Source organism: Xenopus tropicalis, chromosome 6, assembly GCF_000004195.4.
Source record: "Xenopus tropicalis strain Nigerian chromosome 6, UCB_Xtro_10.0, whole genome shotgun sequence".
Taxonomy (NCBI): domain Eukaryota; kingdom Metazoa; phylum Chordata; class Amphibia; order Anura; family Pipidae; genus Xenopus; species Xenopus tropicalis.
In genome coordinates this window covers 26,081,565-26,095,728 of record NC_030682.2, presented here as the reverse complement: position 1 = coordinate 26,095,728, position 14,164 = coordinate 26,081,565, and the positions used below count along the sequence as shown (strand labels likewise).

General features: G+C 40.6%; 1 protein-coding gene across 13 annotated transcripts in view; it reads left to right on the top strand.

Annotated features, from left to right (window-relative positions):
* The window catches only part of kiaa1217 (sickle tail protein homolog), a 255,530-nt gene that overhangs the window by 98,691 nt on the left and 142,675 nt on the right, over positions 1–14,164 (top strand). Inside the window, exon 1 of one of the 13 annotated variants that reach the window (XM_004915439.4) lies at positions 1,908–2,137. The exons of the other annotated variants lie outside the window; for them this stretch is intronic. Coding sequence (XP_004915496.1) covers positions 2,036–2,137 — 102 coding nt within the window. The 5' untranslated portion in view covers positions 1,908–2,035. Of the gene's footprint in view, positions 1–1,907; positions 2,138–14,164 lie in introns of those variants that run through there. 13 annotated transcript variants of the gene reach the window in all.

Here is a 14,164-nt window from a genome sequence, read left to right as displayed (position 1 = left end):
CAGTGCGGGTTGATTTTTTTCTGAATTTGCTGCTGTCATTGAATGAATCAACTAATGGCATTTGTGTTATTTCTCTACCAAACTCCAGAAACCTCTTAGTGCTGGTGTACCAAGCCTTGCTCGGCCCCTGTGTAGGGGTGAATTTCAGCGTGCCAAAGCCCTAAACTTAAAATGATGCCCCTTCTCTGATACCAGATTGTTGCACCCATATGGTAGCAGAGATGTTCAGCAGGGTGCACCCCTTAACTCCACTACTAACTTGTGCTGCAGAAATGTGTGAGCATTTTGGGGGGAGGCGAACTTCCCCTCCACCCTCCTGAAACTGCCATCCTAGGCTCTAATATTGTGCATGAAGCAGACATGGTGCTTTTCCTTAATCAATATTACAAATGATTATACCTTTGTATAAGAGTGCAGTTAAAAATAATTTCTTTTTACAATTTTTGGTCCAAATTCACAAAACTAGTACAGGCATAGGATCCATTATCTAGAAATCTATTATCCAGAAAGCTCTGAATTACGAGATGGCCATCTCCAATAGACTCCAAGAAATTATTAACATTTTTACAAATTATTTCCTGTTTCTCTGTAATAATAAAACAGTACCTTGTACTTGATCCCAACTAAAATATAATTAATCCTTATTGGGGGCAGAACAGCCCTATTGGGTTTATTTAATGGTTAAATGATTCCCTTTTCTCTGTAATAATAAAACAGTACCTGTACTTGATCCCAACTAAGATATAATTACCCCTTATTGGGGGCAGAACAGCCCTATTTGGTTTTTTAATGGTTAAATGATTCCCTTTTCTCTGTAATAATAAAACAGTACCTTGTACTTGATCCCAACTAAGATATAATTACCCCTTATTGGGGGCAGAACAGCCCTATTGGGTTTATTTAATGGTTAAATGATTCCCTTTTCTCTGTAATAATAAAACAGTACCTGTACTTGATCCCAACTAAGATATAATTACCCCTTATTGGGGGCAGAACAGCCCTATTGGGTTTATTTAATGGTTAAATGATTCCCTTTTCTCTGTAATAATAAAACAGTACCTGTACTTGATCCCAACTAAGATATAATTACCCCTTATTGGGGGCAGAACAGCCCTATTGGGTTTATTTAATGGTTAAATGATTCCCTTTTCTCTGTAATAATAAAACAGTACCTGTACTTGATCCCAACTAAGATATAATTACCCCTTATTGGGGGCAGAACAGCCCTATTGGGTTTATTTAATGGTTAAATGATTCCCTTTTCTCTGTAATAATAAAACAGTACCTGTACTTGATCCCAACTAAGATATAATTACCCCTTATTGGGGGCAGAACAGCCCTATTGGGTTTATTTAATGGTTAAATGATTCCCTTTTCTCTGTAATAATAAAACAGTACCTATACTTGATCCCAACTAAGATAAAATGAATCCTTATTGGAGGCAAAACAGTCCTATTGGGTTTATTTAATGTTTAAATGATTTTTTAGTAAATTTATGGTATGGAGATCCAAATTACAGATAGATCCCTTATCAGAAAAACCACAGGTTCCGAGCATTCTGCATAACAGGTTCCATATCTGTAGTACTCATGTATGTTAATTCCACAAAGGAATTTAGTAGGCTCATTATTCTCTAACCTCCTGGAAGGTGATTAATAAATGATTCTTATTTGGATACAATTTCTATTTCATGTCCTCTGTGATTTTCCCTCTGTTTATGCAAAGACCCTGCTCCGTGTTCTAGGGGCAGAGTGGTCTGCACTGTTGTTTAGGTGATAGGGATTCCTCTGCAGATTGTTCTTTTATGGGCACAAGTGATAGTTATTTGTACACTTCAGTCCCCGCCCATCTGCTGGTATTCACCCATGAAAAACCGGTACTGAGACAGCGAGTTAAATCCTGTGTATTTAGAATTTCTGGTAAGCTGGTGTTGGAATCAGGCAGAACATGTCACTGCAAGACTCATAGGGACTGCACACTGCTTGGAGTCAGAACTCTCATGGCTGGATAGAAATGCTTCAGTGGGATCTGTGGGATGGAACAACAAGCTGCCCCTAAACTCCAAGAGGAGAAGGCTGAAAAGGGATTTGTGTCACTGTGCTGTGCAGCCCCCAGGCATCCATCAAGAATAAGCAAGGTAGAAGCCTTTGTGCACAGCGTTTGTATCTGGGGGTCTGACCTGTGCCAGAGTAGGATGGGCAATATATTAGGGGTTTATAGAAGAGAGTATAATACAGTGGGGCTTGGCTGGGAAATGTAGGGATTGCAGTATAACAACTGAAAGTTGTGAGCTGGCTAAATATTATTGGGTTGCATGCAGTGAGTGTCTAAAGTGCGTTTAATGATGGTTGCTTTGCACTAATGCTCCTATTGACACATTGTTCTGGAGTCTGAAAACATTTGGCACCTCTTCTAAAAAACACACACAGTATCCTTCAGCATCTATTATGTTTCTTCTCTGTAACATTCACATTCATTATTTTTACCAACTAGTCCAGTAAAATACCCACCAGGTGGCAATCCTACATGCAGCACGGTGTGCATCAGGTATTCAAGTGCATTTATAAAATGCCACCAATGTATGTTAGTTTAACTGCACCTTGTATATAGGGTGCAGTACTTATAAGGCTTATGGGGCAGTGCTCTGTAGACACAGTTAAAATTATGCTTTTTATGCTTGTGAATGTTGCAGCCATATGTATTTGACTCACTTGCAGTATTTTCCCTGCATCTACAATACACCTCCCCTCTGTTACTCAGAACTTATAAGTATAGGGCATGCTATCGACACAAGCTTAAAGGGGTTAATCACCTTTATATTAACTTTTTATGATATAGAGAGTTCTGTTCTTAGGCAATATGCACGTTTTTTTTTTATTTGTGTGTTTTTAATAATTTAGATTTTTGTGCAGAAGTTCTCCAAATTGTAATTTCAGCAGCTATCTGGTTGCTCGGGTTCAGTTCAGCCTAGAAATCAGGCAGTGGTTTGAAAGAGAGATGAAAATATGAATAGAAGAGGGTCTAAATAGAAAGATTAGTAACAAAAAGTAATAATAACAGTAAAATAAAAAATTGTAACCTCACAAAGCAATCATTTTTGGGTTGCTGGGGTCAGCGACCCCCATTTTAAAGCTAAAGTCAGATTTGGAAGGCAAATTGGAAGGCAAAGTTTGGATTTTCAGCAGCTATCTGGTTGCTAGGGTTCAATTCAACCTAGTGACCAAGCAGTGCTTTGAAAGAGAGACAGAAATATATATAGAGGAGGGCCTTACTAGAAAGATTAGTAACAAAAAGTAACAGTCTAAAAAAGAATGTGTAGCCTCGCTTTTTGGCTTCTGGGGTCAGCAATCCAGATTTCAAAGCTGGAAAGAGTCAGAACTGGAAGGCAAATAATTAAAAAATAAATAAAAAATAAAATATGAAGAACTGAGTACTTCTTAAAAATCATCTATTCTATAACATACTAGAAGTTAACCACCCCTTTAAATGAAGATGGATTGGATGCATTTTGCATTGCACCCCTTAGGTGATAGGTGGCTGCACTTCTCAATACCCAGTAAATCAACGGTTAAACTTAATCAGTGTTATCAGCAGAGCACTTTCCCAATGTACAAATAATTTTCTATTTTTAAATGTTGCTGTTCTATTAGCAGTTTTAGACTGCTAATACCAGGCTTTCGGCTTTTTCTGAAAGTGAGGGGAGAAGGTTTCTGGATTGCTCTGAGTTAACATCAATTCATATGTTGGTTTAGATCCTATTTCTCATCATTAATGTTGGGAAGTTCCACATCTGCAGCTTGGTAATGCACATCCCATGTGACTGACACCAGTTGACTGCAACTTCTTTTTGCGGCAGTTGCAAGTTGAGCAGGTGGCAGCTAGTGCCATAGGACCCTGCTATTGGAGTAATAAGGTCAGGTGTAGTTAGCATGTCCTTAGCGATTGCTATTGGTTGGCTGCTCTGTGATTTCCCTGTTTATAGCTATACACATACACACTAGAAGCACAGTATACATTTTGCTACAATCGTAATACTAATGAGAATGTCAAGCAATTACTGGAAGCGTCCCAGAATTCTCACGGTCTTTATCTTTGCTGACTTTTAAATAACACTGGTGTTTTATTGCACGAGGGGAGATAATTGGCTGTGCAGTGCTGTTTTTTTTTTTGTACCTCATTTATTTCTGATTAAATTGTGCTTTTAGGCTCTCAACACACACACACAGAAGATGAGTTTGTGATTATACGGGTCATTCTTGCTTATATATTAAACCAATTTCACTGGAAACGACAGCCTTGCCACTGTGTTGTAGGTTTCAGCCTTCACTTGCTTTAACCATGTTGCAGCTGTGGGCACAGAGGCCATCTAACAATGATTCCCTGTCTGTATAGTTGCTAGCTGTGTTTAGGGGGTACAAGTAGAGGTGGGCACCCCTCTTGGGCAGAGCTGATTGCGCTGAGAAAGTAAAGAACCCCTATTGCTCCCCACCGATCTCATTTATAGGAAGGGGAGAGTTGTTGACCTACTACTCCCAGCATCCCTTGTGAGCCAAAGGCTGTCACTCAAGGGTGGATTATAATGCCCCATCCTTACAGAATGGGTTTGCAGAGAGAGCCCTGACCTCAGCCCAGCAAAGTTCCTACCTACGGGATGACTAGAAAGCACTGAAGGGAACCAGGCCTCATCACCCAACATCAGTGCTGAATGCATTTGTGGCTGAATGTAATCAAATCCCAACAATAATATTCCAACACCTAGTGCAACCCTTCCCAGATGAATAGAGGCTGTTAGAGCAACATAGGGGAGGCCAAATAGTCAACTAGTTACACCATTGGTTTGGGAATGAGATGTTGGACAGACAGGTGTCTCAATTCTTTTGGGCATATAAAATATGATTATTTGTTTCTTTGCTTCATACGCATATTTTACTGCAATCGTTTTTTGTTTTTTTTGGTCGGGGTACCCATGTCTAACAGTCCATGTTGCATATTTTAAGGAAAATACGACACAGCCATTAAAGGGAAAGTATGTTGCCTGAAAACCCCTGTCATTTGAGACATATGATGGGGTAATATAAGGACTTACTAGTTACTAGCAGGATTACAGCCAGTAATAAATAACCTGAAATTCCTGTTGGTGCTTTTGAAGGAAACCTCCCAAATTCCCGGCTCACCTCTCACCTTTAGTGAACCCTGTCTCTTATGATCAAAGCCAGCTGCTAATTAAGCCTAAAGGTGGCCATACATGGGCCGATTAAAGCTGCCCTCTTGGTCCTTCCATACTGACTTGGCAGCAAATTGGCCAATGTGTGGTTGCCAGCAGACAGGCTGATATGTGGTCAAAAATCAGCCAGATGTTGATCAGCAGCTTTGATTTTCCTGGCAAATTAAGGACACATTGATACGATCCCCAGTTTGACGGCCTGCAAAGCACCAATTATGATCCCACTGTTGTCCCGAGGGTCAAATAATGTGATCAGCCTGATATTGCCCACGTGCCAGCAGGGCCCTCTCCCTGACGTGTCCTAACAATGGGGAGGGCCAATTGTGACTGAATTAATTTTGGAGAGATGTCTGTAAATGTTAACTGTTTGGTCTTGAATTTGTATCCCTTCACTCTGCAAAGACCTAATAAGGTTCCAGAAGGAAACAATGGTGCTGCATAAATAACAATAATTACCCTTTGGTGTACATTTGAGGTCCAGTACTACAATTATGAAGAACAGTATATACTATATATATATATATAGATATAGATATATATATATATAGAGCAGTCAAATGATCATACATACCTCTCTCCATATAAAGGGCAAAGCCCTAGTTACTTTTTATACAGAGAGATACCATAAAACTGACAGCAAAGCCATTCCTCAGAACTAAGCCCACTTCTTTGGGGAAATGCAAAACGTATAGAGGCACTTTAAAATAAAATATTGCAGGTATTTTTCCAAACAATCATTTTTTTTCACTGAAAAAGTAAGTAAACAAAGTGGTGAGGCTCAGCACTTTCCCTGGCTAGGAATCCATTTTTCAGCTAGGAAAGATACAAACTTGCTACCATAGCACAAAACTATCGAGTGGTGCATTATGGAAGTTGTTCCTGTGCTGGAAATGAAGCCATTCAGCTCAATCAGTAGGGAAGGTTCTGCGCAGCTCATACCATTGTGTGTGCCAGTAGTTCTATTGCAGTTAGTTTGGGCAGGGAAAAGAGGGCTTTTGATCTTTACCCTCAGCCTCACACAATAAAGTGGGTACTTGACGTGGCTTGAAAGAGTCCTTAGTAAAAGTGCAAGGTACCCATTATTTTATTCCGAGTAATAACTGCTAAATATTTGTGTCAGAGGTTTCCATCACATGGCTAGCCAGTTGAACAACCTACAGGAGCCTCTAACTAATTTACTTTCTAAATTGGGGCCACCGTGCATTGCCCAGAGGCCTCTCCTGGGTGCTTTTGTTTTTTCCTTTGTATGATAGAAGGTATAATTATGTCTCCTTTGTTTTTTCTCTCGAAGGCAGCAGAGGCATGTGTGGCACAGAGTAGGTGGGGAAGTGCTTTTAGCCTAGACAGATACATTTGGTGGGGTTACCGGCCTTAATATTTTTTTTAATCTTTCTTCCCGCAGACTAGGGTTAGGCAGGAGAGGTACCTGTCCGGGGCCCCCTCATCTTTGTGCAGGTAGGTGCCTTTTCTGCCTACCCCTAGTTCCTGCCTTTTGTATATTCGGCCCTGTGCATCAGGATCAGTGGCAAGCAAAGTAATTTCACTAGAAATCACCTGGACACAGGGTTGCTATCTTTTCTAAAAAAAAAAAAAAAAACTGTCCTTCCTATAATTTTGTCTTTTTTCCCTGTTAACATTGGCATTTTAACCAACCAGACCAGCAAAATATCTGTCAGGTGGGAACCCTATCTGGACGTGGATTGAAGCATAAGAGTCAGCGTTTCTTAGGGACAAATGTTGTGTTTGGTCTGCGTTTCAGCCTGTGTTCTTTCTTCAGGCTGAGAGAAGCAGATCCGCTTACTTAAAGAAGCAGACCAAATGCTCTGTGTACCCAGGCCCTTAGGGAGAATTTCTTGACCCAAGGTTGTACTTGTGGGTCCAGATGTTTGCCTTGAGTGTATAGTCTCCCATCTGTAGAGCTAGAGAACCCCCTACTCATTTTCAACAGGTCTGTTCCTTTCACAGGTCCACTTGCCCCCTTCTGAACTGCATCAGCTGGGTGCCTTAACCTGTACCTCTTCTAAGTGTTAGTGCTCCTGGTCAGAGTTCACCAACTGAGAGCTCGCACACCAAATGTCATACAGCATCTGTCCCTGGTGTGCTGCTATGCAATTCCCGTAGAGCTATGGGGGTAAGGGAAAAGATCTGAGGTACCCAGATGATGCAGTCTGGGAGGAGGCAGGCAGGCCTGTGCAGGGATCAAACTGGTTGGAAATGGGTACGAGGGCTTCATTACACTTTATATGCCTTAAATAGCATCATGTCTGTAGCTCTTACGGGCCTGAGAAAATATTGGAAGGGAGTTCTCTGTCTGAAAATCAGTTACGGTAAAAATTAGGGTGAATTTTTTACTAAGATACTTTGGGAATTTTAAACTGACAAGCCTATGTCAATTGTTGGACCACAAGCACTAGGGGAAATGCTGCCTCACCATCAGAGACATGGCCTGTTGGCCAGAAAGTATGCTCACAGGGATGGGCACATTTTTTTTGCCACAAAAAAATGCACATTGATTGCAATGTATTAGGAAAAAAGTTGCGTGGTTTAGAAAAAGTCATGTGAAAAAATACCATTGGACTTGAATGCATTTTGCAAATTGTTGCCATTTCATGAACTTTCGGCAAAGCAAAATGGGACCTGAGTCATATTCATTCACTGAAATTTTGAGGAACTTTATACTGCGTAGCCGCTCTTTTAATCTAAACTTAGGTGAGATATTGTAGTTACAATGTACAATGAAAGCTGAGTGCTGTATCAGTGATCATTCTGTAACACAAAAAGAAAATCCACTTTAATACAATCAGTCATAGAATCAACTGTGCTTTCTGTAAAACTATCTAAAAAATGATGTGAAATGAAACAAATGTAATGTAGGCATAGAGATAGATTCAGCTGAACCAGACAGACTGAGATGGGTGATTGGGATTTATTGTGAGAGTAATATGTAATGACAATGTATTAGCCATTAGTAACACTATAGATAACTGTAAACAAAACATCTTTATGAGCTTGTAGCGGCCTGTGAAGCTTCTCCAATAATATTCATATACTCTGCCTTTTAGAGAAGGGAGGATAATTGCCCCTTTGCATCCAATCAGACACTTTCACTTGTTAGTCGCCCGCAATAAATCTCTGCTATCGTGGGCTACTAACTGCTCTAAAATGCCTTTCCACTGCCACAAATAGGAATCACTGGTGGAAAGGCCTTCACATCACTTTGGTTTTCCGAAGTCGTAAAGTTTTCTCCTGCAAGCAACTTTGTGCGATTTTCATAAAACCAAAGTGTTGTGAAGGCCTTTCCTCCGGCGACTGCTATTGTTGCCAGTGGAAAGACATGTCAGAGTGGTTAGTCGCCCACGATAGCAGAGATTTATCACGAGTGACTGACAGAAATCCGTTGGACATCAGCGTTAAGGTTAAGTACTACTTAGCAGCCAATGTGACTCTACTGTTCATAATTGTGCAAATAGCTGATTGGTTGGTAATTGAGAGCTAAAGCTGGCCATACACGCACCGATAATATCGTACGAAACCTTGCTTCGTATGATATTCGGTGCGTGTATGGCAAGTCGGCGAGTCGACCGGTATCGCAGGAGGCTGCTGATATTGGTCAACTCGCCGATCGGCCAGGTCAAAAGATTTTGATTGGGCGCCATAAAAGGCGCCTGAGCAAAATCTGCCGTCACCGCTGAATCGGCAGAAGGAGGTAGAAGTCCTATTGTTTCTACCTCCTTATCTGCCGTTTCAGCCCTGAAGGTTAGTGGCTGTCTGATTGTATGATCTTTCATGCGACCGATGGTCGCACGAAAGATTGGAAATCGCCACGTGTGTGACCACCTTAATTCTCAGTCTTGCTACCCAATCTGCAATCTTAGCATCAGCTTTTTGCAATTGTGTTTGACTCACATAGTGAGTTTCTCTAGTTCTGCTCCAGGTAGGAGAACTTGATGAAAACAGACCATCCATGCTGTGTGTGCAAGGCTACGGACGAGATTGTGTCTGATGGAATGAACGTCTGAAAGCTGTTTTAGTTTAAGCTTTCAGCTCTTATAAAAGGACAAGGTGTACAGAATCCACTATTCTAACTTATAATGGAGCCAGAATGCTGATTTATGGACAGCAATGCTTTATTTTAATGTGTGGGGCTTGTGAAATGGAATCAAGTCATTCTGTGTGTTTATGGCTTATATAAATATTGAATTTACATTTTTAAATTACTTTTTTTTTTAGTGCTCTTGCATTTTCCCAGAAGTTAAGGAATTTTAGGCAAGGGGATGAGTAGAGAGACTGTTGGCTTCATAAGGTATAAAATTACTTTATTGTTCTTTTTTTATGGCACCCATTCTGCAACTAACTCGTTATGCTAAATGGTATGGCTGGATTAATTAGTCTGTGTTTTAGGATCTCTGCTGGCAGCGAGAGGCGTTTTTTAGTAAAAGTAGTGGAAACTATTTTGGCAGAAATTTGATATTGAAATCTCCTGAAAACCAAAGGCTAGGGTTATGCTTCCCACATTTAAAGGGAAAGGGTAGCTTTTAATGAACATGGAATAGTTTGTGCAAGTAATTTCCAAGTGATTTTACTGGTGAATAATTCTTTTAAATAATATTAAACTACAAACATAAGATATGTGAAATCATAGATGGAACAGCTATACTATTGCAGCCTATGGGTAATTGGGGTTAAATACAAAGCACAGGTGCAAAGTGAGTGGTATTCACACTTTACCCTTATGGAATGGTTTTATGCCTACCAGATCTTGCCAGACTAATTTAGTCGCCTTTTATGAGGAGGTGAGCAGGAACCTCGATGCTGGAATGGCAGTTGATGTCATCTACAGTACCTTACAGAAGGTTAATGATCAAATTGAGGAATATTGGCCTAGAACATAATATCTGTAATTGGATAGAGAATTGGCTGAAGGATAGATTACAAAGACTGGTGGTAAATGGAACATCTTCTAATTGGGCCAGTGTGGTTAGTGGAGTACCGCAGGGGTCAGTCCTTGGTCCTTTGCTTTCTAACTTGTTTATTAATGACCTGGAGGTGGGCATAGAGAGTACTGTTTCTATTTTTGCTGATGACATTAAATTGTGCAAAACTATAAGTTCCATGCAGGATGCTGCCGCTTTGCAGAGCGATTTGACAAAATTAGAAAACTGGGCAGCAAACTGGAAAATGAGGTTCAATGTTGATAAGTGCAAAGTTATGCACTTTGGTAGAAATAATATAAACGCGAACTATCTACTGAATGGTAGTGTGTTGGGGGTATCCTTAATGGAGAAGGATCTAGGGGTTTTTGTTGATAACAAGTTGTCTAATTCCAGGCAGTGTCATTCTGTGGCTACTAAAGCAAATAAAGTGCTGTCTTGTATAAAAAAGGGCATTGACTCAAGGGATGAGAACATAATTTTGCCTCTTTATAGGTCCCTGGTAAGGCCTCACCTTGAGTATGCAGTGCAGTTTTGGGCTCCAGTCCTTAAGAAGGATATTAATGAGCTGGAGAGAGTGCAGAGACTGCAACTAAACTGGTTAAGGGGATGGAAGATTTAAACTATGAGGTTAGACTGTCAGGGTTGGGGTTGTTTTCTCTGGAAAAGAGGCGCTTGCGAGGGGACATGATTACTCTGTACAAGTACATTAGAGGGGATTATAGGCAGATGGGGGATGTTCTTTTTTCCCATAAAAACAATCAACGCACCAGAGGTCACCCCTTTAGATTAGAGGAAAGGAGCTTCCATTTGAAGCAGCGTAGGTGGTTTTTCACGGTGAGGGCAGTGAGGTTGGGGAATGCCCTTCCTAGAGATGGGGTAATGGCAGATTCTGTTAATGCCTATAAGAGGGGCCTGGATGAGTTCTTGAACAATCAGAATATCCAAGGCTATTGTGATACTAATATCTACAGTTAGTACTAGTGGTTGTATTTATAGTTTATGTATGTGAGTATAGATTGGTAGGTGTGGGTTAGGTGTGCTGGGTTTACTTGGATGGGTTGAACTTGATGGACACAGGTCTTTTTTCAACCCTATGTAACTATGTAACTATGTAACTACTAACTGTAGATATTAGTATCACAATAGCCTTGGATATTCTGATTGTTCAAGAACTCATCCAGGCCCCTCTTATAGGCATTAACAGAATCTGCCATTACCCCATCTCTAGGAAGGGCATTCCCCAACCTCACTGCCCTCACCGTGAAAAACCACCTACGCTGCTTCAAATGGAAGCTCCTTTCCTCTAATCTAAAGGGGTGACCTCTGGTGCGTTGATTGTTTTTATGGGAAAAAAGAACATCCCCCATCTGCCTATAATCCCCTCTAATGTACTTGTACAGAGTAATCATGTCCCCTCGCAAGCGCCTCTTTTCCAGAGAAAACAACCCCAACCTCGACAGTCTAACCTCATAGTTTAAATCTTCCATCCCCTTAACCAGTTTAGTTGCACGTCTCTGCACTCTCTCCAGCTCATTAATATCCTTCTTAAGGACTGGAGCCCAAAACTGCACTGCATACTCAAGGTGAGGCCTTACCAGGGACCTATAAAGGGGCAAAATTATGTTCTCATCCCTTGAGTCAATGCCCTTTTTTATACAAGACAGCACTTTATTTGCTTTAGTAGCCACAGAATGACACTGCCTGGAATTAGACAACTTGTTATCAACAAAAACCCCTAGATCCTTCTCCATTAAGGAAACCCCCAACACACTACCATTCAGTAGATAGTTTGCGTTTATATTATTTCTACCAAAGTGCATAACTTTGCACTTATCAACATTGAACCTCATTTTCCAGTTTGCTGCCCAGTTATCTAATTTTGTCAAATCGCTCTGCAAAGCGGCAGCATCCTGCATGGAACTTATAGTTTTGCACAATTTAGTGTCATCAGCAAAAATAGAAACAATACTGTCTATGCCCACCTCCAGGTCATTAATAAACAAGTTAAACAGCAAAGGCCCAAGGACTGACCCCTGCGGTACTCCACTAACCACACTGGTCCAATTAGAAAATGTTCCATTTACAACCACTCTTTGTACTCTATCCTTCAGCCAGTTCTCTATCCAATTACAAATATTATGTTCTAGGCCAATATTCCTTAATTTGATCATTAACCTTCTGTGAGGTACTGTATCAAACGCTTTAGCAAAGTCCAAGTAGATGACATCAACTGCCATTCCAGCATCAAGGTTCCTACTCACCTCCTCATAAAAGGCAACTAAATTAGTCTGGCAAGATCTGTTACGCATAAAACCATGCTGGCACAAACTAATAGTATTGTGAACTGCAATGTATTCAAGTACCCTATCCCTTATTACCCCTTCCAAAAGTTTTCCTACTACTGATGTCAGACTAACAGGCCTATAGTTTTCAGGCTGAGAACGGGATCCCTTTTTAAATAACGGCACCACATTAGCAATCCGCCAGTCTCTTGGCACCATGCCAGACCTCAATGAATCCTGAAAAATTAAGTGAAGAGGTTTGGCAATCACAGCGCTCAGCTCATTTAATACCCTGGGATGAATCCCATCCAGCCCTGGACCTTTGTTTACCTTTACATGTTCAAGTCTCTTTTGAATTTCCTCCCGAGTGACCCATGCGTCAGTAGCTAAATTACTAGAACTGGGCATATTACAAGGGAAGCCTTCATTATCTGGCTCCTCAGATGTATAGACAGATGAAAAATAAGAGTTCAAAATTTCAGCTTTTTCCCCGTTTTCATCAACCAACGTACCCCCCCGTGATAATAAAGTTCCCACCCCTTCTTGCTTCATTTTTTTACTATTCACATAATTAAAAAATAATTTTGGATTCTTTTTACTCCTAGCAGCAATATCCCTTTCCATCTCTATTTTAGCTTGCCTGATAGCTTTTTTGCATGCTTTATTTGCTTCCTTGTACCTGATGAAAGTTTCTGCTGTCCCAGCTAACTTGAATGCCCTAAAAGCACGTTTTTTCTTACCAACCTCGACAATAACACTTTTATTCAGCCATAAAGGTTTTGCTTTGCGATGCCTCTCCTTGCTTACTAGGGGGATATACTGTTGCGTATACCTACAAAGCAATGTTTTAAAGATGTTCCATTTTCCTTCTGTGTCTAACCCCATGAAAAGCCTTTCCCAGTTGACACATTGCAGAGATGCCCTTATACTGGCAAAGTCTGCACGTCTAAAATTGAGTGTTTTAGTTACTCCCTTATAGCGCTGTCTCTGCAGCATTATCTCAAAGGAGACCATGTTGTGATCACTGTTCCCCAAATGCTCACCCACACAAATGTTAGAGATAAGTTCATTATTATTAGAAATCACCAGGTCCAAAATAGAGTCATTCCTAGTGGGTTCTTGAACTGCCTGAAATAAAAAGTTGTCATTTAGCATATTTACAAACCTACTAGCTTTTTCTGACTTAGCCACCCCATTACTCCAGTCAATGTCCGGATAATTAAAGTCCCCCATAACAACAACTTGACCCAGTTTTGAAGCCTCCTCCATTTGCAACAATAGCTGGGCCTCATCCCCCTCATCTATACGGGGTGGTTTATAACATACACCAATGATCATTTTCTTTGTGACCTTCAGCCCTACTGAAATTTCTACCCAAAGAGATTCGACGTTTTCATTGGTAATGTCTTTATTACATGGCTTTAAGTCTGACTTTACGTAAAGACAAACCCCTCCACCCTTTTTAATCTCTCTGTCCCTCCTAAAAAGTGTATACCCATTTAAATTCACAGCCCAGTCGCATTTATCATCCCACCAGGTCTCAGTGATACCTATTAAATCATAATTTTCAATACATGCAATAGCTTGCAGCTCCCCTAATTTACCCGACAAGCTACGCGCATTAGCCAGCATGCAGCGGAGATTATTACTTCTCCCTCTGATGTTTACATTAGCTAAGGGAGAATTAGAGCTAAGGCAATTATGAGACTGCTTTCCTTGTAACG